The 21,588-nt window shown below is 50.9% G+C and overlaps 1 protein-coding gene across 1 annotated transcript in view; it reads right to left on the bottom strand.

Annotated features, from left to right (window-relative positions):
* Nucleotides 1-354: 354 nt before the first annotated feature.
* The window catches only part of LOC128276256 (protein amalgam-like), an 80,506-nt gene continuing 59,272 nt past the window's right edge, over nucleotides 355-21,588 (bottom strand). The window contains exons 2-9 of the mRNA XM_053014729.1: nucleotides 13,970-14,125; nucleotides 7,602-7,924; nucleotides 7,372-7,519; nucleotides 6,174-6,271; nucleotides 3,728-3,849; nucleotides 3,386-3,566; nucleotides 2,498-2,668; nucleotides 355-585 (exon numbers count right to left, since the gene is read on the bottom strand). Of these exons, the coding sequence (XP_052870689.1) occupies nucleotides 355-585; nucleotides 2,498-2,668; nucleotides 3,386-3,566; nucleotides 3,728-3,849; nucleotides 6,174-6,271; nucleotides 7,372-7,519; nucleotides 7,602-7,924; nucleotides 13,970-14,125 (1,430 nt within the window). The remainder of the gene's footprint in view (nucleotides 586-2,497; nucleotides 2,669-3,385; nucleotides 3,567-3,727; nucleotides 3,850-6,173; nucleotides 6,272-7,371; nucleotides 7,520-7,601; nucleotides 7,925-13,969; nucleotides 14,126-21,588) is intronic.

Genomic DNA, 21,588 nt, shown 5'->3' with positions numbered 1-21,588 from the left:
ATTTCTCCTTTTCTTCTTTTCAGCACTGCAAAATGGTAGTTAGTTATTTCAACTGGTTCAGTTTTACATTTAAGTTCGTTCGGGATCTGTGTGTGTGGTGATGCATAGCGGCTGCTGCGTTCCCAGCGGCGGCTCCTGGTGGCAGGTATTCTGTGTGTGTGTGTGTGTGTGTTGGATGGTTCATAAAACGTCCATTTTCTCTCTCTTTCTCTCAGTGGGTGCTCCCGTGTGCTTTTTTAATCTGTCTTCCTAACAATACTTGGTGGTTTTATCTGGTAATAATAGGTCAAATGAAAGCACGAACCGAGGGGATGAAGTTACCGCTAGCAAAACCTACGCTCCGCAGGAGGGCAGTTACATCGCCGGTGGTGGCGCCAGTTCCCGCCGCAAGGATCCCGCCACTAAGCACAGCAGTAGGGCGACCGCGGGCAAGACCAGGCCGCTGGCCAGCGTGCGGTCGCCGGTGGGCGCCGCGGCACTGAGCGCCCGGAAGTTGTTCCCGTAGGCGGTCGAGCCGAGCGTCTGCTCCACGTCCTCGTTCGGCATGTCCGTGCTGAGGGTGTAGTACTGAAAAATGTCGCTAACCTGCGGAACGGAGGAAGAGAAAAGGGTAAGAGAAAGTTCGCTTCATCCCGAGGGATTGGGGCTCAACAGGAATGGCCACAGCATAACTTGAGGCTTGTCAACAACGGAGACATAACGGAGGAGATTAACGTGATAGGGTGCTATCGGCCAACAGGTCATCGGGTACAGTCCGAGGAAACTATTTCGCTCGCATCTCGAGACGGTCGAAGCTGGGGTTATACTGAAGCTTTATAGTCACACATACGTATCTGAGACTCTGGAATCTGTCTAAAGGTGATGAAACCTTGGTAGTCGAGTACGAGATGCTCAAATTAATTGATTGAGGTGTTTACTGTCACATACAATTGATATTGTATGGGAGCTTATACGTCTCTCGAGGCTCCGGTGGGCTGATCATGTCATGAGTCTCAATTACAGGCCAGAACCGCTCAGCGGTTGCATTAGCCAGATAAGTAAGTAAGTAAGTAAGACAATCAAAAGAACACATAGAGACCTAGAAGATAGGTAGAATTTCTGTAATATGTTTTTATTTGTTTGACCATGAGCCAAGAAGGAGCTGCTTGGCCAAAAATTATTATAGCATATTGATGGAAGTCGCTTACGGTACTCAAATAGAATCGAATCGAGCTATTTGGGAGACTTTGGTTGAGAAGGCAACCATCGGTTCTGCAGTCAAAGGATTGAGTTAGAGGATTGCCCATTTTTGTTAAGTACTAACCGAAATTTTTTTTCTCAATTCAAACCCAAAAAAGGAGGCACAAAAAGGAAGGATCGGGGCCTCAGCTTCGAAACTGATGTTTTTGAATATTATTTTTCCGTCCCGACCCAACTCGATCCGACCGCGTGGTGGGTAATGAAATTTAATGCTCCACCCATGGCCCAATTAAACTGGCCCCAAAACGGGCGCGCGGGGGACGCGCTTTTTGCTGCCCCCCGCGATAAGCGAGTTCGATAATGGGCAACGCAACGCGAACGGTGGAAATTCGTTTTCTGACCGAGTTCCCGATCCGTGTGCCGTTTCGTTCTACTATTTTTTGCTTAATTATGTTTTTAAAATTTATCTGCTTTTGCCGGCCATCGTTGCCGCGGGTACACCCGCATTGTTTCAGTGCACCGTGTGTGCGTGTGTCCGCCCGTACAACACAGAACCTCGTTAGTCCCCAGTACCGGGACTCGAGTGCAATCAATTTTAATCAGCCTATCAGTTGGAAATTGTTGCAAAATCGAGCAAAACTGTCACCGGCACACCGGGAACTGGATCGGAAAACTGGCCGGCGTTCCGCGTTTTTCCGCGGAGCCGGTGGGTTGGGTTCGTGTCGATAATTTACATTTTCGCTGAATGGGGTAATTAAAAAAGTTGTGTAAATTATTTCGAACCCACTTACAGTGGCCGCGCGGTGCGTGTGCGCCTGAGTGGTGCACGTGTTGCAACTGACTGGCCTCCCCCCGATGGGGTGTGGTTGGAGCATAATGTGCATTGCGATGCATTGCCAAAGTGATCTTCATTAACCCGGGGGGCTGTCCAGCATATTTTTTCCGGCCTCTGTTTGCTCTCTATTGCCTTCCGTGGCAAATAATGGGCCACACAAATGGGGCGTTCTAAACTCGCACGCGCATGCAAAACATAATGAATCGCTTTTCGCGCGCCATATTTGCGATGTAATTAACTGATAGTTCCGGCGCCCGGACCCGACGTGTAAGCGCTTGTTCTAAATTAAGTGCTCTTCAGTGTGTCCAGTCCGGACCCGGGCCGGATTCGAAATCGATTTGATGCACGGGCGGCCCACCGGAGCGTAATAAGTCAATTTAGCGGATGCCCGAGCCCAGCATCGGCCAGTGAAAATATTTACAATGCTTTCCAGCCCAGGCCGAGGGGCGAAGAAAGGTCAACATTTGCGCGTGTGTAACGTACCTCGTTCCAGCCGTAGCGGTTCTTCGCCTGCACGATCGTCTCGTAGACCGAGTTCGGGTCCAGCCCCTTGATGGTGTACGTCATGATGTGCCGATAGGACTCCGATCGCGTCGACGGTGGGTTCAGGATGATGTCGTGCCATCTGCCCGGATGCTGATAAGACTCGTTCATCTGCGCATCAATCACGGTGCGGTGCGCCGGTTCCGGGCGGATGAAACGGAAAACACACAAAAAGAGCCAGAGTCAGGATTCGGAAGTCGGAAGTCGCAGTTCGGCGCGTTGGTGATTTGCATTCGCAGGAAGGGGCCCATAATCCGCGTCTGAGACGTCCGCCCCTATTGTGTGTCCTAAGTCGACTATTGTCCAAATTGGATTCGTCCGCTCCAGAGCGAGCTTGGCTGCTAAAAAGGACATTTTAATTATTTAAGCCCAGCCCGGCGGCGGCTTCGGCGGCGGAAGTATAAATTTCAGCCAAACCCCGCGCTTGGCGTACGGCGCAAAATATTACTTGTCAAATTGAATGCCGCGATGTTTATTCCGCCAGCGACGCGGCAACGTCGTTGCGAAAGTATCAATTATTACTCGAGCATAAACAACATCCTCCCCGTCGGGTCCTCCGTCGGGTGGCAGCGTAAAATCTGCGCCGTTCGCGAGTAATAAATTTCTTTTGCACCACGCAAAGGCGTCCCGAGGTGGGGCCCCATAAAAGTGCACCAGCAGCCATTGTGGGCGTTGTAACGAGGATACTCGGTCGGCGGCGGCGTCGTCGGTGGCGAATAAATTTGTAACAGAAGATAAGTTTTTGCGGCCACCGAGCGCGCGCGTTGAAGGTGAAGCTGAAAGGGGAGCCCCAAGACGCCGCGGCTTGCGTGGTTCTCGGTAACTTACCATTAGTTTTCTGTAGAGTAATCTTATTTCCTCTATCAGCGGGAATGATTCAATGCTCCACGTGAGGTTGTACATCTCCCGGTAACGGCTGTACATCGGCGAGTGGAACTGAGCCGGTCCTGGGCGTCCCGAGACCTCGATATACTTCTTTGCACGTCCCAGCGAGTTTTCCGCCACGCAGCTGCCCGGCGACAGAGAGAGAGGAGAAAGCATAAGATGGCGAAACGGAGAGTGTCATCGTGTGCTGGCTGGCCCACCAAACCTGGCGAACCCCGGCATCAATCATGCCGGGCTTTCGCGGTCTATTATTACTCCGCAGCGACGTGCTGTGGGGCGCATTACCTGTAATTGCCGAAATCGGACGATCGAACGTTGCGGATCGATAGGTAGTGCTTCTCGCCGCGCGTGTCCATCGTCCGCCGATCGTTCGGGTGCAGCAGAAAGGAGTCCTGGTACCACATCACCTGGAAAGACGCCGGGGGGAGAGTGGGTTCAAGTCGGTCAGTCAAGTTGCGTCCGAGACCGAGTGTTGCGCGCGTGTGTGTGGCTCGAATTCGTTTAATTTCGAAATGGACCGATCCGAGGAACCGACCGAGGCGATGCTGTTCGCTTCTTTATTGCGGGGCGCTCCTTGATTGCGAAACTACCGGTTCCGGTGGCCGGTGGTCGGTGTTCTGATAAACGTTTGACAACGTTGAATAAACCGTCCCCGGGCCCCGAAAAAAAAAACGAAAGCTAAAAGGAATGGAACCGATGAGCTAAAGAATGGAATCGTACTCGGATTGATTGCTTTGGTCGGCCGGATTTCGAGCGATCCGGGATCCGGATAATCGAATTCGACGATAAACATTGCGCAGCTCGACTCTTGGCGTGGCAGCATCGGTATCGGTAGGGCTTACTAGAGACCACGGACACCGGGAATGGCGGCGTAAAGTGCATGAGTAATGCAGGCTTTCAATGAACCATGACACTGGCCACCCCCCCCGGGGGTTGAACAAATGAAACGGGGTGGAACGGGCCGGAATGCAACCCGCGGGGGAAACGAGAAGAAAAGCCCTGCCTCCCGCGCGCGGCCATCTTTTATTTGGTCGAGGTCGCACCCGGGTGACCTTTCGGGACGTTTAATCAACCGTGAAAACAAGTTGAAAGGCGACCGTTTTGGTGGAACCTTTTTCATTTGCATTTGAGCCGGGAAATCGTCCTGGTATCGGTGATGTAAAACGCCTCCGTACACACACTTTACAAGGGGACAGTTCTAATGAATAATTGTGTGTCAAACGACGCTTCGGGGAGATGTCGATTGCCACACCAAAAAGTGACCATTTGTCGAAATTTCTGTTGGAGCATTGCTACGCTTCTTCAAGAGCTTTTTCTAATGTCAATTTCAGTTGGTTTGGGGCCCTAGAAGCAGTCTTTAGCTCCCATTGCTATTGAAGGAATTTTGCTAATTTAGAAAAGTTTTATTTTGCAAGGGAAAAACAACACACGTTCAAATTCAAAGGGCACATCCGTCGGTTAATATTGGAATTCGGGGGTATCTTCTTTTTTATATTTTTCATCGATGAGTTTGTTAGTTTTCGCGAAGTTTCGGCGGATTAATATTTCCACAAAAGAATAACCTTCAGCTTAAAAATATTTGGCGACAGTCCTGGTAAATCAAGCGAGTTAAGAAATTCTGTTGAATCGATCGATCGAATCGAACAGTATCGATTGACATGAAAGTCATACCCTCTGCAGGTATTCCATTCAGAATGCTGCAGTTGATAGAATCAACGTCGTTATGCTTTGCTGCTAATGTAACGCCACTGATGTTCTTACTCTACTTTTGATTGATTATTCTGGCATCTTTTACTGCTCCGGAAACTCACTGGCCTTGGCGAGGATTAAATCAAACCTCTGCATCGCAAAGCTATGGTCCCACAAAATGGGACGTGTTAATAAATATATGGACATCCCCCGCTGAGACACTCTGACTTTGAAAGAAAACGTTCTACGCCATTTTTCCCGACGAAGCGAGTTTCTGCATTTCGCACGATTTACTCAGTATTCCACCATCCGCAGTCAGCGTCGATATTCATCGAAACACTACTACCGGTTCCGTCACCATCGTTCCCCAAAAAGGTCGACCGTTTCGTCGCGGCACTTTGCCATCATCACCATCATCATCATCATCATCATTATGCAGCTTTCGTTGGCTGGCAAGGGATTGATTTATTGGTTGCATTTTTCAGCGAGTGCATAATGCAGCGCGCTGCTAAGTTTTCCTTGCTGCTGCTGCTGCTGCGCGAGATTTCCTTTGCAATGGGGATGTTTTCCTTATTCCTTGCTGCGTACTTCCTGCTCTCAGGAGTTTTTGCGGATTTTTCTTTCGCAGTTTCCCATTGCTTCTCACGCAGTGTGATTTGCACAAACTGCAAACCTGATAGTCGGGCTAATAAAGTGGCCGCGGCCTGGCCCCGTGCCTGTCGAGTGGAGCTCGTTCATTAAGCAGTAATGCACAGCACGAGTCTAGTAAATATGTAAATAACGCCATGCGAAAGCTCCACGGCGCTGGCGAGGCACCATCGGGACCCGAGAGCATAAAAACTCAATTTGTCTCCGGGGCCCGGGGCCACAGTTCAAGGTCGAACATTTATTAAAAAAGCGGGAGAGTGGTAGAGAGAGATAGCAAAATCCTTCATTCTGCCGGAAGGTGTATCGTTTATTTTACCACCCGGACCCGGGGCCGAGCGTGGGCCCCAAGGCCTACGGCCTGTTTGTGAGAGTTCCGGTGTTGCATTGGGCTTACCTCTGGATTAGCGTCGCCGTGCACGGTGCAGACGAGCTGGGCCTCGTATCCTTCGCCGGCGTGGACCCACGATTTTTCGACTGTGATTTCCGGCGGTGCTGTCGGAGAAGAAGAAACGAAACGAAACCAAATTTATCAAACGAGAGCAGTTTAATCCATCAAAATCAGCCCCGCACCAGATGCCGGGCCGGGCCGGGTCCCTGGCAGCTGGTTCCGGGAAGTACCGGAACACCAGCTGCCAGTGGCCCGGCGTACGGCGTACGGTGCATTGTGTTCGTTGGTCGATTATTTTCGAAACCCCGAAACGCTGGATGGGCGGTGCCTGGAAAGGACTTCATTGCGACCCTTGTTGATACGATTAGCACGAGTGAGGCCATGATACGATTATTATGATCATTTCGAGTTCGCTCGAAGCAATCGCCCGGCAACGCATCCCTGGCATCCCCCGGGGGCTTCGGGGAACACGCCGAGCCGGGCCGGGCCGTAAGCTGCCGGAGATTGTTTGCATAAAACTGCCTTCTTCTTGGTTCTCTGCTTATTGTCGGTCGGTGGCTCGAACCGAACCCGAATTTTCTTTGACCCGAAACCACCATCATCGCCGGGAAAGTATCTTATGAAGCATCCCAAACGCAACCCAAAAAAGGAGGCTTCAAATCCCCGGCGTTTTTGGATATGAATTCAGAGTTTTTTGGTCGCTGCAGGGCCATTTTATAGGGGATCGTTTGATGAAGAAATCGGGCGGCCGCTGTGGGAAAATCGCTGTAAGGATCGTTTGATGATGGCAACAACATAATTGATCCTTTGGTGGCTGAAGGGCCCTGAATTTGAATGCGCTCGCCAGCGCGACTAATTAAAGGGAACATCGAAAGGGAATCGAAGGACGACGGACTCATTCTTCATCATCATTAAAAAGGCCAACATTGTTACACCGGACCGGAGTGTGGTGCAAAAAGCGTGCGAATCGGAATCCTCGCCACACGGACCCGGAGTCGATTTGAAAACCGTTTTTCGGACCGAGAGGATTGGGCGAGAAATCTATTTTTAATCGAATTCCGTCCACTTCCGGCGGTCCGGATGGTGTGCCCCGTTCGTGGCCCGTCGTTCAGGACCGGGGGTCGAGGACGGGGCGTGTGTTTTGTCGAATCATTTCACAATTAGTGACTGATTGCTTCCGGTCGCTGGTGAATCAATTACTCACAGAGCACAATCAGCTGCAGGTCGACGAAGACCGGCTCCCGGATGCCGTTGTCGGCGTAGCACCGGTACGTGCCACTGTCCTGCCGGTTGACGTTCTCCAGTGTGAGGGTGGGCCCCTCGGATAGGTGGGGCGATCCGTGTATCGAGTCCTTGAGAGAGCGAGAGAGAGAAATGACAAATCGATCAATTTTCCGTGTCCGTGGGATCGAGGCCCAGGAGCAGGGGCCTTACCTTGCGCGTCCAGCTGATGCTCGGGACGGGGTTGCCCGAAGCCTTACACTCGAGCGTGGCGGTGCCGCCCTTCCGCACCGTCACGTGGCCAGTTTCGGGGTTCGAGCGGACGGACGGTGGCACCAGGATCTCGACCGTGTGCACCAGGTCCCGGTTGTCGTGGTCACCGATCTGGCAATTGTAATCCCCGGCGTCCTGCGGGCGCACGTTTTTAATCTGCAGACTGTAGCCCTCGAGCAGCTTGAAGCGGGTGTCGCGGGTGATGATCAGATTGGCGGCCGTCACGACGGCGCTCCCTCGACGCCACAGCAGGATGTTCCGGCCTTTTTTTTTTTGAGGAAGCGAGAAACAAGCGAATGAGAAAAGTCCGCGCTCACTAAATTGCTGCTCACTTGCAAGGATCTATGCAAGGAAGTGCATCGCCCGAGAGAGCGGTAAAAAAACGAACCGGAAGCTCTCCGGGCAGGACAATGCCCGGTGTGCGATGGGAAAGTTTTTCAAAGACTCCGCCGCCGATCGGGTTTCGGGAAGTTTCCAGCGGAACATCGGAAGCGTTGCCAAAGTCCTGCGGTGGACGGTGCACAGGAAACTTCTCGAAAGAGCCAATTTGGATACGCCCAAAAGTTCACGGGACACACGACTTTCACTCTGTCCGCTCCGCAACCCGAGGCAACCACCCCCGACGGGGATGTTCGATCGGAGTTAAGTCGAAGTTCGGAAACTTTCGGTCACGGGGATTTCGATTGTTTTGAGTGACGCTGAGACTAGGATTTAGCTCCGAATGCATCCATGACGCCGACGTGTGGCCAAACCCCTTACGAAATGGGTTTCATGCCATTTACCGCAGCTGCTGTGCTGCTCACAACCGGGGTCCTTTGCTGGTCCTAAATCTTACTGCTGCTCATTTAACTACTCGCGCGTCACTTTCTTCGAGCATTCTCGCGACTCCGCGAGAACACCCATTAGCGGCTTAATGCCCCACCGAACAGCTGGTGGCGTCTCGACGACGAAGACGTCGAAGACGGCGGCTAACTTAATACACACTTTCGCAAATTTGATTCAACTTTCCCCATTAGCATACATCATCGTTTCAGATGTATAATTGAATAGTTTAATGTTAATGAGCAAATTAAAATGCACTTCGGGCTCGGCTTTGTCGCTCCGTGCCGTTCCGTGCCGTGCCGGTGTAAGCCATCTGCTCATTAGACGAAGCCACAGCAGCAGCAGCAGCAGCAGCCACTATGTGCCCAATAAACTTGCGACGAGTCCTTCAAGAGAGCGGATGGCGAAAAAAGACGAAACCCAGGCTATTATCCTTCGGAAAGTTCCTCCGAGCACTTGTTCAGTCTACTGTCGCGCGGCGCACGGCTCACGGCGTGGAATAGAAAAACAAACTCTGCTTGAGCCGAAATTGAAAGAAAAAAAGTGGAAACGGAACGCGAGAAGAAAATGGCAATCTTCGGTTCCGTCGGCTCGCCGGTGGCCGGTGAAGAATCATTTTGCCGTTTGGCAAATGAATTTAAAACTTAATTTAAAATCATCTCGCTTTCATGTTCTCGCACTGCACAGCTACACGCCGTGTGCGCCGGAAAGGAACAACCGACGACGACGACGACGGCGGCCACCACAAAACACCACATTTCCACCGACGGTGTCTTCGCCGGTCCCGGTCGGGCCGGCCGACGCCACAAAAACAGCCCCGGGGATGAATGTGGGATTGCTAATTTCACGAAAATTGCCCGTGGCCACCCTGAGCCCGTGCAAAGCCCGTTGAGGGGTGCAAAATAAACGAAAAGTAATGATAGAGAACCGCCGGGAACTCCGGCCACGACTGCGAACATTGTGTTTGGTGCATCGCATCGCATCGCGTGGCATAATTCGCAATCGGAATCGCTGCTCCTCGGAGGACCACCGGTGGATGAGTTTCGGTGGCCAGTGTTTTTTGTGTGTTTCTTTTCTTCCGCTCGCTTCGCTTTCAACAAACGCCGCCGCCAGCTGTGTTTGTTCGGCGTCCGGTTTGTGTAACTAAATGACGAGACGGTGGGCGAGTTGCGGTGGTGGAGCTTTAAAATGAAAAATTAATATCTTTAGGGGGACATTTTCTTTTTTGGAATGGCAGAAAAGTACGCGACTCGCGAGGTAATCAGTGGCCAAAATGGGACCGCTTGCCGTATTGAATGTCTCACTGTCACATTATCTCGGAGGGTTTTCCAATGATGAGGTTGATGAAGCAATTTACGAACATTATTCATATTAAATCAATCCGTTAATTGATTATTATTTTTATTTGTTTTCAATGTGTTCGCTTTCATGCCTTCATAGTCCCTGTTTCGATCGCTTATCAGTCCTTAAGGGCCGTTTACACGTAGCGATATATCGTTGCAATGCCTTATATGAAACCAATTGCAACGATATATCCTTACGTGTAGACAGCAAAAAAGTACCAATTTGCTTGTATACGACCAGATTGGCAGATCAAAAAAATTGAATGCACCGAGCATCAATTTCGGTCCAATCTCCATACATGTGTGCGTGTGCTGACGGTGGATATACATGTGTGCCTGTGTTGATGGTGGTTTGGCATGTTGTTTTGAATGTTTTTAAAGAAAAGTTTAACGTGAGAATAATGGCTTCGCTTTAAAAGCCATTTCGTCGACCACTGGGACTGATAAGTACTCTTGGCACGTTCTATTTTTTTATTTTTAACCGAAACGCACAATGGCAAGACAGACCAATACAGTGTTACTTCCATGCCTGTCATTGCAAATCGAGACGATACATCGTGGCGTGTAGACGCTCCACCTTGGCTGCGATATATCGCTACGAATAATGGATACAAGGCATTGCAACGATATATCGCTACGTGTAAACGGGCCTTTAAACTTTTCGTCCAGACAAGTCAAATTAGTTTTTTTTTATACAGGGTGTTCTATCACGATTCAACTATTTAAATGTTAGTCGATTTTGACCAATTAACCAGATTTTGAAACTTCAGTCTATGCCGTTTGGGTTAATTTACGGTAAAACAGCGAGATGAAATTATAGCGCTCTGCATTGAAAATAATCGTTCTATTGGTACAATTGTGAAAACTGTGCGTGCTTATTAATGCCGAATTTCTTCTGACTTCTTTCTGTGGGGCTATTCGAATAGTAAGATTTATGTCAGCCAACCGAAGACCATTGAAGAATTGAAAGCTAACATCACAACGGAAATTGCTGCTTTTACCTTATCCATTACCAAAATGTTGTCAAATACAACGAAAAATGCTCAAAAAAGGCCGCTATTTGTGTGTCTAATGGAGGCGGTCATTTGATCGATATTGTATTCTGGGTGAATTGTTAATAAACGGCATTCTTTACTACAAATTAATCTTGTTTATTTGTCAAAATCGACTGAAAAATAGCGGAGTTATCCAAAATTTAAATAGTGGGATCTTGATGGAACACCTTGTATTTGTGGAAGAAACCAACACAGCCAATACTTTCAAAATTTATAATTATAAAACTATATTTTTACATTCGAGTAGTTGAACTGACAAACGAATGCAAATTATAAAACTGATAGTAAACATATTTAAAAAAATGTTATTCTATTATTCAATTCAGTTTAGTAGAACAGTATGCGTCAAACGCGGCCTTTCAATAAACTTAAAAAAAGTCCCATAACAAGCTCCAATCACCGATTAGTGTATGGCTATCGAATAAGCATCCAAAGGGCCGAGATCGCGATCGGCTGGTTGTAATTAATGCACTTCCTTGACAAGCACCACACGGCGGCAACACAGACTCTGGCGCAGATTCTTCATTTCCGCCACGCCACGCAATAATCACCGGGGGACACCGGGGGGGGATGATCAACCAAACCCGGGGCCCGTTGATTGTTGTCTAAATTAATTTCACCCACCGTTCCGTGTAAATGGGCCACACTCGAAACAATAGTCCGAAATCAAAGTGCAAGCAGATGGAACCGAACGAAACAGAACCAAACAAAAAACCAGCGCCGCGCTGAAGCGAATAAAATTATTTGGACTGTAATTATCATGACGCGCACCCCGGCACCGGACCGGAAGTTGGTTGGGCGTGCGAAATGGTCCCGGCCCGGCAATTGGGTGTGGGGGGGTGGGCGTAATCACCGGAGTGGACGGTCCAACTCCCAGGCTCCCACGCTTGGTGGTGGAAGTTCAAACAAAATCCGCTTTTTTGACCCAGTGGCAGCGGGGTCCGGGTATTTGTTCCCGCAGCCCAGCTCCGATTGGCCCGGGGTATGCAAATGCGCCCCGACCCTGGCCGGCTGGCGAGCACGGGATGAGCACGCGTGTGCGCCCGGAATATGTGCTCATTTGCAAAACAGACCCGGCCATAAGCTGTTCAAACAGAACCCCGGATTCCGGTTCCCGAAGAGCAATGGATCCCAACGAAACAACGCAACGCTGGGTTGGGTCAGAGCGAGGATTAAATTTCGAACAGCGGGCGCTTGCAAGCTGCAGGATGCGGAACTGCAGAAGACTGCACGCCAAGCAGGCCGCGAGGCCTTTGTGGGCAAGACACTTTCCGATCGTACCTCGCCGGCGCTCCTTGAGCCCTTCCCGGGGGGTTCCAGGGGAGGTTCATTTATTTGCAGTTCGATTGCACCATTAGCAGTCCAGGGCTGGAGCTGAGCCGCTGGAGACGGGTGGAGGGGACCGCTATGGGCCCTATGGCAGCCCTCGTGTTACCGATCGAAATAATTTATACACGCGCACACACACACACAGCGCGAAAGTGTAGCGTGTTATGGTGTGCCGAGCATAGAATGGCGAGTGATTTTCAGCACAATCCTGCAGCGTTCGCTACACAGGGTGTGCCACGGGACATCACAAGCCCTTGCCGAGGTGTCGCGCCACGGCAGCTCCGTCGCACACCACGGTGGGCGAAATGGGATATGAAAAATTAATTATCATCCTATTTGATTTAGTAAATGCATGTATATTTTTACGCATCGCTACCCGACACGGAACACCCGGCGGCGGCGGCGGCTGAGGCCATTTGCGCGCAAATGAACTGCGTCCGGCAGCATGATTCAATTAAAATAACAGCTTAAATGCACATTTCAATTCCACACCGGTCTGGCCGGGGTCTCCCCACAGAGAGAGAGAAAGAGAGAGCGCGAAAGAGGTACGGAAAGAGAGTGTATTTAAATTAGTTAAAGTTCCGTGTGGTCCTCGTTTACCGCGTTTTTGCTTCTGCATGGCCATGACATGGTAGCCATCTTTTTTTCGCTTGCCCTGTGTGTGGGAAAAAGCATTAATTTGGTTTTTCCCAAAATTCTCCGTCCACTGAATTCACTGGCTCACCCTCAGAAACTGGGTTCATTACGAATTCCAAATTACATTACAATTCTTTCCCCTTTTTTACCGTACACTTCACACGCCACAATGAAACTAAATATGCAACTGCTGATGGGCAAACACACTGTTTGCTGCTTGTCAGCGTGTGCTGCGATCGCCTCGCACGCCAATCGGGCGACGTAACTGTCAACTTGTTAAAAATAACGAGTGGCGCCCTCTAGCGCTGAAACAGGATCACTTGGTGAGCGAGCCGACGGCTTATACGACACGCACGCCGCACGTGGAGCAGGATTTAATTTCCTAAATAATCTGCCAACGATCCTGAGCTAAGGCGCTGAGGCTGTGTGCGTGGCTGCCTTGTAATCGCCTTCCCAGGCGTGTAATGCTTCAATCCGTCGGCCGCTGCACCGACACAATCGTGCAGATTGATGGCATCTTCTGTAATCTGGCAGATTAGGCGACATGCTCCACTGGCACTCCATCTCGCTCTCGCTCTCTCTCTGTCTTAGTGGCCTATGATATCGCAGCCTTCGGTACCATTTTGCAGCCGTTTTTTATGGCCCACCCTGGAGAGCCACGGAGACACGTCGCCACATTCCGAAGCGAACATTTTTGCATAATCCCCTACGCCCCGTCGCCCTGTCAGGATCCCCGTACTGGGGACTTCCTCCTCCCTCTCTTGGAGGCCAGTTTCTTTTGGTCTCCGATAAAAAATCCCCGGCCCCGGATGACGGCAACGGATCCCGAAACAGGATGAAAACGAGGTAACCGAATTCAGCATGATATCCGGTGTCATTCTCCGATGGGGGTTTCCGAGGCACACCGGTGTCCCCTGGGCCACATTTCCAGCCCGCCAGCCTGGCGGTGTTTCTCGATTTCTTTCGTGACGCGACACCGATGCCGTGTCGTCCTTTGCGGCCGACAAAAGAACCCGGACGAATGACTCGGGGGTTCTTCTTTGTGGAGCGGATTGACGCGGATAGGCCGCCGCGGCCCGGCGGCGCGCCTTGTTTCCGGGTGCCCGGGGAGCTAGTCACTTACCTAGGTTCTCTACCTCGCAGGGCAGCGTGATGGTGTCGCCGATCACGGCCCGTATCGATTGCGAGCGGGACGTGAACTTGGGCTGCACCATCGGCGGGCTGTCGATGAAGTCCGGATCGAGCATCGGGTCCGAGAGGCTGTTGCCGAAGGAGGTACCTGCAAGGGGGGCGATGAGAAGCAAAACGAGGCTCGTTAGTCAGGTAGGTCGTCGTAGGGACCGGCAACCGTGCGTATGATCGATCACCGTCGGCAGCCAGCCAGACGTGGCCGAGTGATGTTCTAATTAAAATTGAATGTGTCACGTTCAGCGTGCGGCACGATTCCGGCCGGGCCGAACGGTGATAACGAGTATCGAGCCCGGCGTGCGATAAGTCAAACTGGGACCGCTTTTCGGAGGTTTTTTTCGTCGTTCTTGGGAGGCGAGAAGTTCAGTTTCTCAATCCGATCGGAAGGCTCTGGGACACGATCTGATGATGAGCGAGCTTAAGGAGTTAATTTAAATACTGGGGCCTTATCAATATCTTGTAGCCGACTGTCACGGACGGACGGACAGGCACCAATGGGTACTTTGCAACAATTTGAAACATTTCATCGCCCAAACGTTACTTCGACGGCGGCACTAATCAACCATTGGAACACAATCGAAATGCAAATTTGACGATCGCCCAGGATGCGTCCCCGACCTCGGTTCACTTCATTGGGCGCGGCGCGAGCCAATCGATTTTCGGGGCCGCGGGCAAATTGGAAACGCTCGGGAGCTCGTTAAAATTCGCCGACCACACCCGGGGGGGGACGGCTTCGCCCCCCTGAGCCATGCGGGTCCGAAGTCAGGACGAAAACCACGCACGGGAGTAAGTTAATTGGCACCGGGGTTCTCGGTTTGGTTCCGCAAATAGTAGTGCCGAAGTTGCGTTTGCTGACCAGGGGCAGTAGCACCGGATGGCCAGGACACGAGGCTGCTAGGCAGCACCACCGGACCCGGACACCGGTGAGTTTGTCAATATTTGAACGTTGATGATGTTTAACTTAGTTTCCGTCCGAAGGCCGCGCCGCGTGGACGTGCCAAACGGAAAATAGTTCGAATTTTTCGGCACCGGCCTCCCATTCGTTTTGGTCCTGCCCTGAGCTTCTGATTTCCCAGCAGAAGGACCTCGCACAAAAGGGTGGTCAACGTGGCGCGCTCCGGTTGCTTTGTTTGCTGTAACACACGTTGGCTCGAAGGGACTCGAAAGAGAGGTCGCTCGCTCCACTTCCGACTGGCTGAGTGGTCCCGGGACGATGTCAGGCTTTTGACAGGCCCGTCCGTCGGCCCGTCCGTCATTAATTCGTCGCCGAGCCGAGACTTCGCTCCCCGTGTGTGTGTGTGTGACGGGGGGTTCAAATTTTTCAATCAAATAATTCACGAGAAGTGCCTTCGTCGCCGGCTCGACGAGACCTTCGCACCATTTCACCGCACTTCCACTCCCGGGACCAGCTCACTTCAGAGACCCTGTTTCCGCGGAAAGGAACGCTACGCAAAAAGAGGAGGATAAATAAAAAGTCAAATGGCGCGGGGCGCGACAACGTCGATGGCAGTGTGCAACTATTTGAAATAAAATTCAATTTTCTACTTCACTGGCCGCCGCCACCGCCATTTTGGCTCACCAAACACCGGGCCGGCCGGTTTGCGTGTTTGGCGAAAAGTGGCGTTGGCTTCTCAATGGCAGCTGCATTATTGTCGGGGGGCGGCGGCCCTTGCCTGCCCGTTTTGCCCTTCTTGCCACAGGACGCAGGGTTTGCGCGTTTTAAAATGTTTCACTTTGCCGTGCACTTTGGACAATCGACAGCCTCGACACTCGTGTATTTCCGGTTCCCGCCCGCCCGGCTACGCGGCCGCGGCTTTTATCGAACAGCAGCAGAGGAGCAGCGTCGGAAAATGTCAGAAATTTGATTCAATTTCGTATCGGAAAATGCTCGACTGCGGGGCCGCGAGGCCGTGGTCGTAATGCTATTAGTGAAGTCTCGATGTTCGCATTCGCGCGAATTGCCAAAAGATGCGCGCATTTCTGAGATGGCCGAGGTCGGCGTGGCCATTGTAATTAGGGAACTGGCGGTGGCAGTGGCCGTTTCGGTACTTGAAATGGATACCGAAGTGCCGAAGAATAAAGTTAAATGTTCATGCTAGGTGATTCTGAAATAGTTTCCCATTTTTCTGTTCACAGTTCGAGGCTTAACATTCCTATTTAGGGGCTTACAACGTGTGCCATTACGTGTCGCTGTTTCTATGAAATATTGGGCAATTTTTGGTTACTGAATGAGTTACTAAATGACTAGCTTCGTTCTCAATTTCCGTTGGCAGAGATTTTTCGGCTCTATTATTGATGATATTTTGGAGCTGTCAGTTAATCAGGCTTTGTTTATGCAGGTAGGTTAAATACTGTCAGTAAGGATGGGTTTGTTTATGCCTGCTGCAAGTGCCTTCCTGAAGACTATTTCGTTATGTGTCTCTTACAGGACGCCATCCAAGCTGAAACAATTACAGTACTTCAACTACACTCAATCAGACGAATGGTTAAAGAAAAAAGAGGTACAAAACACCCTGGCTCAGTGTGTGTCATGTAGCCAAGCCAAGCACTTTAATCCCTGCTTCGGACACAACCGATAACCTTCGAAAAATGCGTCCGCAGCAGCCGCCGGCCGATCAAAATATCATTTTTAATCTCCGCCCCGTGGTGTCAGAGTGTTGTTGGATCATATCGCAGGCCCGGTCCGTGGTCCCCGATAGCGGGGAGATTTGTAGAGTAATCCCACCGGTTGGGCACTCTCCGTTAATCAACCTACCGGCTTTAGCAATCAATAGCCCCCCGAAAACCAGGTCAGCACAGATAACGAGAGGCCGTGGGCAGAACGCCGAACGAAAAGTGCAACCGCTGGCGATGCACCCTGCACAACTGCACACGGGCAAAAAACCCGACAGAACGCAGAACCCACTCCGACGCCATAATCGGAACAAAGGAGCTATTCTGTTTGGAGTTTGAACAGCGGGCGCGAGAGTGAGGGACTGAAAGGTAGCATGCCGGGGAATGGGAAAATAAATAAAAAATCAACACGATCCACAAACAAGCGAACTTTTGCGAACCGGATATTTGTTCCAGGGCGGGCCGAAGACGAGCAATGCTTGTCGAGGTCCGAAAACGCCTGAAGTTAGGCAAAGTGATATTTGCCCGTGCCTGACTGCTCCTGCTGAAGCGGGTGCTTCGGGTGGTGGCTTCCGGTGCGATTTCGTGCGGGCCGAACCCTCTCGAAATTTCGCAGCTGACTGGTTCCGAGGGGGGGCCACGCGTTGGTTGCCAGGTGGATGCGCCGCTGCTTCTTCAACCCGCCACAAACAACACGGAAGCGTGCGGCATCGATGGAGGCGCCCCGTCGCCGGCTGGTGTTGGTGTGAAATAAATTGAAAAACCTTTCCGCATGCATTAAGCGCGGTGCTATCAATTTGAACAACATAATATTTTACTCGCCCGCCGCCGTCGGAGCCAAAGTGACTACTTCGGTCGAGGCGGGCGAGGTGCTATAAATATTCCCATTATCACACCCGCGACCCCACCTCAGCCCGGTGTGGCGGGCAGTTGGTTCAATCCACACATCACGGCACCACTATGGGCAGGTCCGCCGGACCTCAAATGGTGGTGTGACCTTTACGACTACCAATCGATCGAAGACGAACAAATTGTAACACAATGGTGTAACGTTTCCGTCGTATCCTTGCGATCCCTTAGCAATTAAAAGTTAGGGTTTGAATAGTGGCCAGTTTTGTCCAGCCCGTCCAAAGAAAGCGACCCACTGTGGCCCACCATAAACGGCGGCGCTCTCTGTTTTCTTTCTGCTCCGAGGACCCCGACATCGGGCGCCGGCTTTCCTTCGAATCCGCGAGCCAAAGCCGAGCCGAGCGTGCGGGGTTGCCGATATCCGATTCGCGTCGTGTCGATCAAACACGAAGCACGATGCAACCCGCCCTACTGTTGTTGTTGTTGCTGCTGTTGCTGCGGGTCTGCCCTTTTATGCTGTTTAAATTATTTAAATGTTAATTTGAATGGTTATAACTTTTCGCTTTCGCAGTCCCCGCTGCCGCCGGAGCACTCCGGTTCGCAATCAACCAACGACGACGGCGGCCGTTTGCTTTCCATCCGGAAGAACTCGACTGTGTGTGAGTGAGGCACACACGGCAATCCGTGGTGGCCACCGTGGTTTTATTTTTCGCATTCGGAACTAACAACAATACACTTGCCGTTTGATTGTTGTGTGTTGGCGATTTTTGGGACCCGCTATTTGAGGGACCCGGGAAACCCTTCGGTAGTCTGCGTGTGTGTATTTTAATAACCTCTCGTGCAGCCAGCGTGACAACTGCCGTACCGTGTGGCCTTCTGCCGCACGGAGCCCGGCCGTGCGTGAGATGTGGGTTAATTAAATATTGAAATTAATATTTATATTCAATAATGAATAAATCTTTATTACGCGCCGCGGCCCGTTGGCGGGCGATTGGTGGCCCCGTGTGTGCCGTTTTTTTGCCCCGTTCTACTATTTGAAATTTATTGTTCCCCGTCCCGTGGGAAAACGGGGTCACAAAACATATTCTCTCTACCAAACGGACCGTAGCCCATTACCACCGGATGTGAGGGTAACGCGCACAGTTTACATTCGTGTGGGTGTCGATGTGGAACGTGAAGAACGAAAACAACGGTGGAAAATGGTGGAAAATTGTGGAAAATAGATGGTGCGGCGGTTGCGCGACTCGGGCACGAGATTTAACGTGTTACTGTCCCGGCCTGGGCCCGGGGATAATGAGATTTATTTGCTGTATAATGGCGTTTCGATTAACCGGCCCGATTCGATTTTCCAGCGGCCCGATAAGATGCTGGGTGGCATCGGCGAAGCTCCTGTCACAGGTGCCGGGTGTTGTGGGCATTAAGGTACTAAAACACACAATAGCACGTGGGTCAATCAGTGCGCAAGATGTCACAGTGCCATCACACAGATCTTTTATTGTTGTAGTTCGCAATTTATTTAAGTAAACTAATTATTCATCCCATTTCGACTTTCTCGTACAAAAACCAAAGGGCTGCTCAACCAATACGTGTCCCATCGATGAAAAAGAATGATAATCGGAAAGAGCCAAGTCTGGTGAATAACGCGGTGAGGAATAGCAGCTTCCATCCAAGTGATTTGATAGTATCCTGAAACTGTTTTGTTTTTTTGGAGTCATGGAAGTCTCAGACCACGGGGCACCATGCGCCTCCATTTTAAATAGAACAAACGGTTTTTTGGTCGTTTTTCGATCAATGCATGGTTCAAATTGATCATTTGTTGTTAGTAGCGATCAGAATTAACGTTTTCATCAGGTTTTAGGAGCTTGTGAAACACCACACCTTTCTGTCCCATCAGAAAATCTGTTTTTTTTAAGTCCTTCGAGGCTTTTGTTTGTTAAGTCAAAATCGCCATTTTGAAACTTTTTTAAACCACTTAAAGAACAGCGATCTTCCAAAAACAAGTCCCGACAAGCATTTGGTGCGATTCCGAAGCAGTTTTCTTCAAGAGGAACAGAAAAATAATAATCCCCGCAAAATGTCATTTTCAGGCACAAAAGTTGACATAGTCTAACCCTTTCAAAGATCGATTTTTTTACCTGAAATCATTTACCTGTTGTCAAAACAAGGTAATGATGAATGAACAGCCAAACTGGGAAGTCCCAATCGGCCAGTACAGCCATCTTTTTAACAGTTCACTTCTCAACGCATAAACCGTAACGTTAACATTTGGGAAGCCTATGGAAAACTTATGACGATGGCCAGAAGCTGGGTTGCCAATTCCTTTCGAGAGTCTAAACGATGCCAAAGAAGGACGTCTACACTGTGGGAAGGGCTTTATTGGGTTTATTACCTGTCCGGTTTTATTGAGCTTTGTGTCCGACTTCACCGCTCCCGGGGAATCGATATGAAATATTTCAATATTATACGAACCGATGGCCGTGAACGGCCATCGTTTTCGACCCTTTGTGTTTGTCGTTTACCGCTTAAAAGTCAATCAAAACCAACGATAAAAACCAGCCCCCAACGAACTGTTCTGTGCCGGTGGTCCAAAGTCCAACCTGTTTGCTGCCGCCCGGAAAGCGGTCCCGATTCGCTAATGAAGGTGTATTAAAAGCGTTACCATTAGAATAATTGGCCTCCAGTGGCTGTGTTCCGGTGTGTGCCTCCCTAATTAAAGCAAGCCCGGGTGCCCTTGAAAATGCTGAAGGTTCCTGTACGCCACCGACGGTGCTTCCTTCGCTCTCGAAGGACCCAACTCCGTCCTACGGCAGCAGCAGCCAGTGTCTAGTCGCGCACACAGTGCATTGGGAAGGATTCGAAGTTCGCACGCACACACACTCACACTGATTTTCTTGGGCTTCCAAGAGCCGGCCACAACCGGCAGGAGAGAGAGAGGGTGTTCATAATCGACAATGTTGGCGGCACCCGCGAAAACTTTGCTTGTAGCTGGCGCTGGCGGGGCGATAACGATTGGAGCCTGCGAGCGTCCGCGCTCACTCCGGGACGCCGCGGGTTGCGAATTTTCCCACACACTGGAGGGCTTCCCCGGCAGGCGGGCTTCAATCAGCGAGTGTTTCAGCTTTTTCCCTCCGTCGGCACTGCGAGACCATGATTGAATTCGCAACCAGACCGCGAACGGCCTCCCGGACCGACGCGGATCCTGCAGAGGGGGCCACTTCGATGGTGCTGCTGCTGCTGCTGGTGCCGCAGTAAAGTTAGCACCCGGCACTGTTGCCATGGTACACGGCCGAAGGGAAGCGTGTGTCTTAAGTAATTCGATGTTCGCGCTGTGCGCGTATTTGTTACGACTTCCGGCCTCCGAACTGAGGGAACGGACCCGGACGGACTGGAGGGCGAAACATGAACCCCCGGAACGTGTGGGGAAGGTTTCGTTGAAGCCCGGCCCGGTGGCTGCTGCGGACTCCGGGAATCGCCGGGGCCACTGCAGCCGTAGCCGGGCGCCCTGAAATGTAATCCTTTTATTTTGTAAATATTTGCCCAACACGTGATTCTCATTTCTTGCGTCGAAATTCTTCAAATTTGCCCAGAAGCTCCACCGTGCGTGTGTGTGTGTGTTTGTGTCGGAAGATTGAGGTTATGCGCTACCTTTGCTACCTACCGTGCCGCTCGGAAGAAATGAAGTATTATTACACCGGGCGCTTCTGTGTTTTTTTGGCTTGTTAGTTTTGTTGTAGCATCACATCACACAGGATCCGGCGGATTACGTAACACGTGGGCTCAAGTGTGGCCGGGTTTTGTATGTAATTTTTCTGGGCCATGTTTTGTTTTGCGTAAGAACGCTGCCCATGTAAGCCGGAAGGCCGGGACATACTGCGACACGGGCCACGGAACCCCAGGATTGTAGAACCCCTTGGTCGTAGGCATCCTTTTATTGGCAATATTCACGCGGATGAGAGCCCGTAGAGGCCGTAGCGCAACGTAACACCAGCTGAGCCGGTGGTTTCCGTGGGCCAAAGGGAGATTAGCCATAAAAACGTGTGTGGTACCCCTCCACACACACACATGACCCTGCTCATTCCGGCACTAGCGCCG

This window comes from Anopheles cruzii, chromosome 2 (genome assembly GCF_943734635.1).
Source record: "Anopheles cruzii chromosome 2, idAnoCruzAS_RS32_06, whole genome shotgun sequence".
NCBI classification, from domain to species: domain Eukaryota; kingdom Metazoa; phylum Arthropoda; class Insecta; order Diptera; family Culicidae; genus Anopheles; species Anopheles cruzii.
Note: the sequence above shows the minus strand (reverse complement) of the source record. Positions and strands in the feature narration are given on the sequence as shown.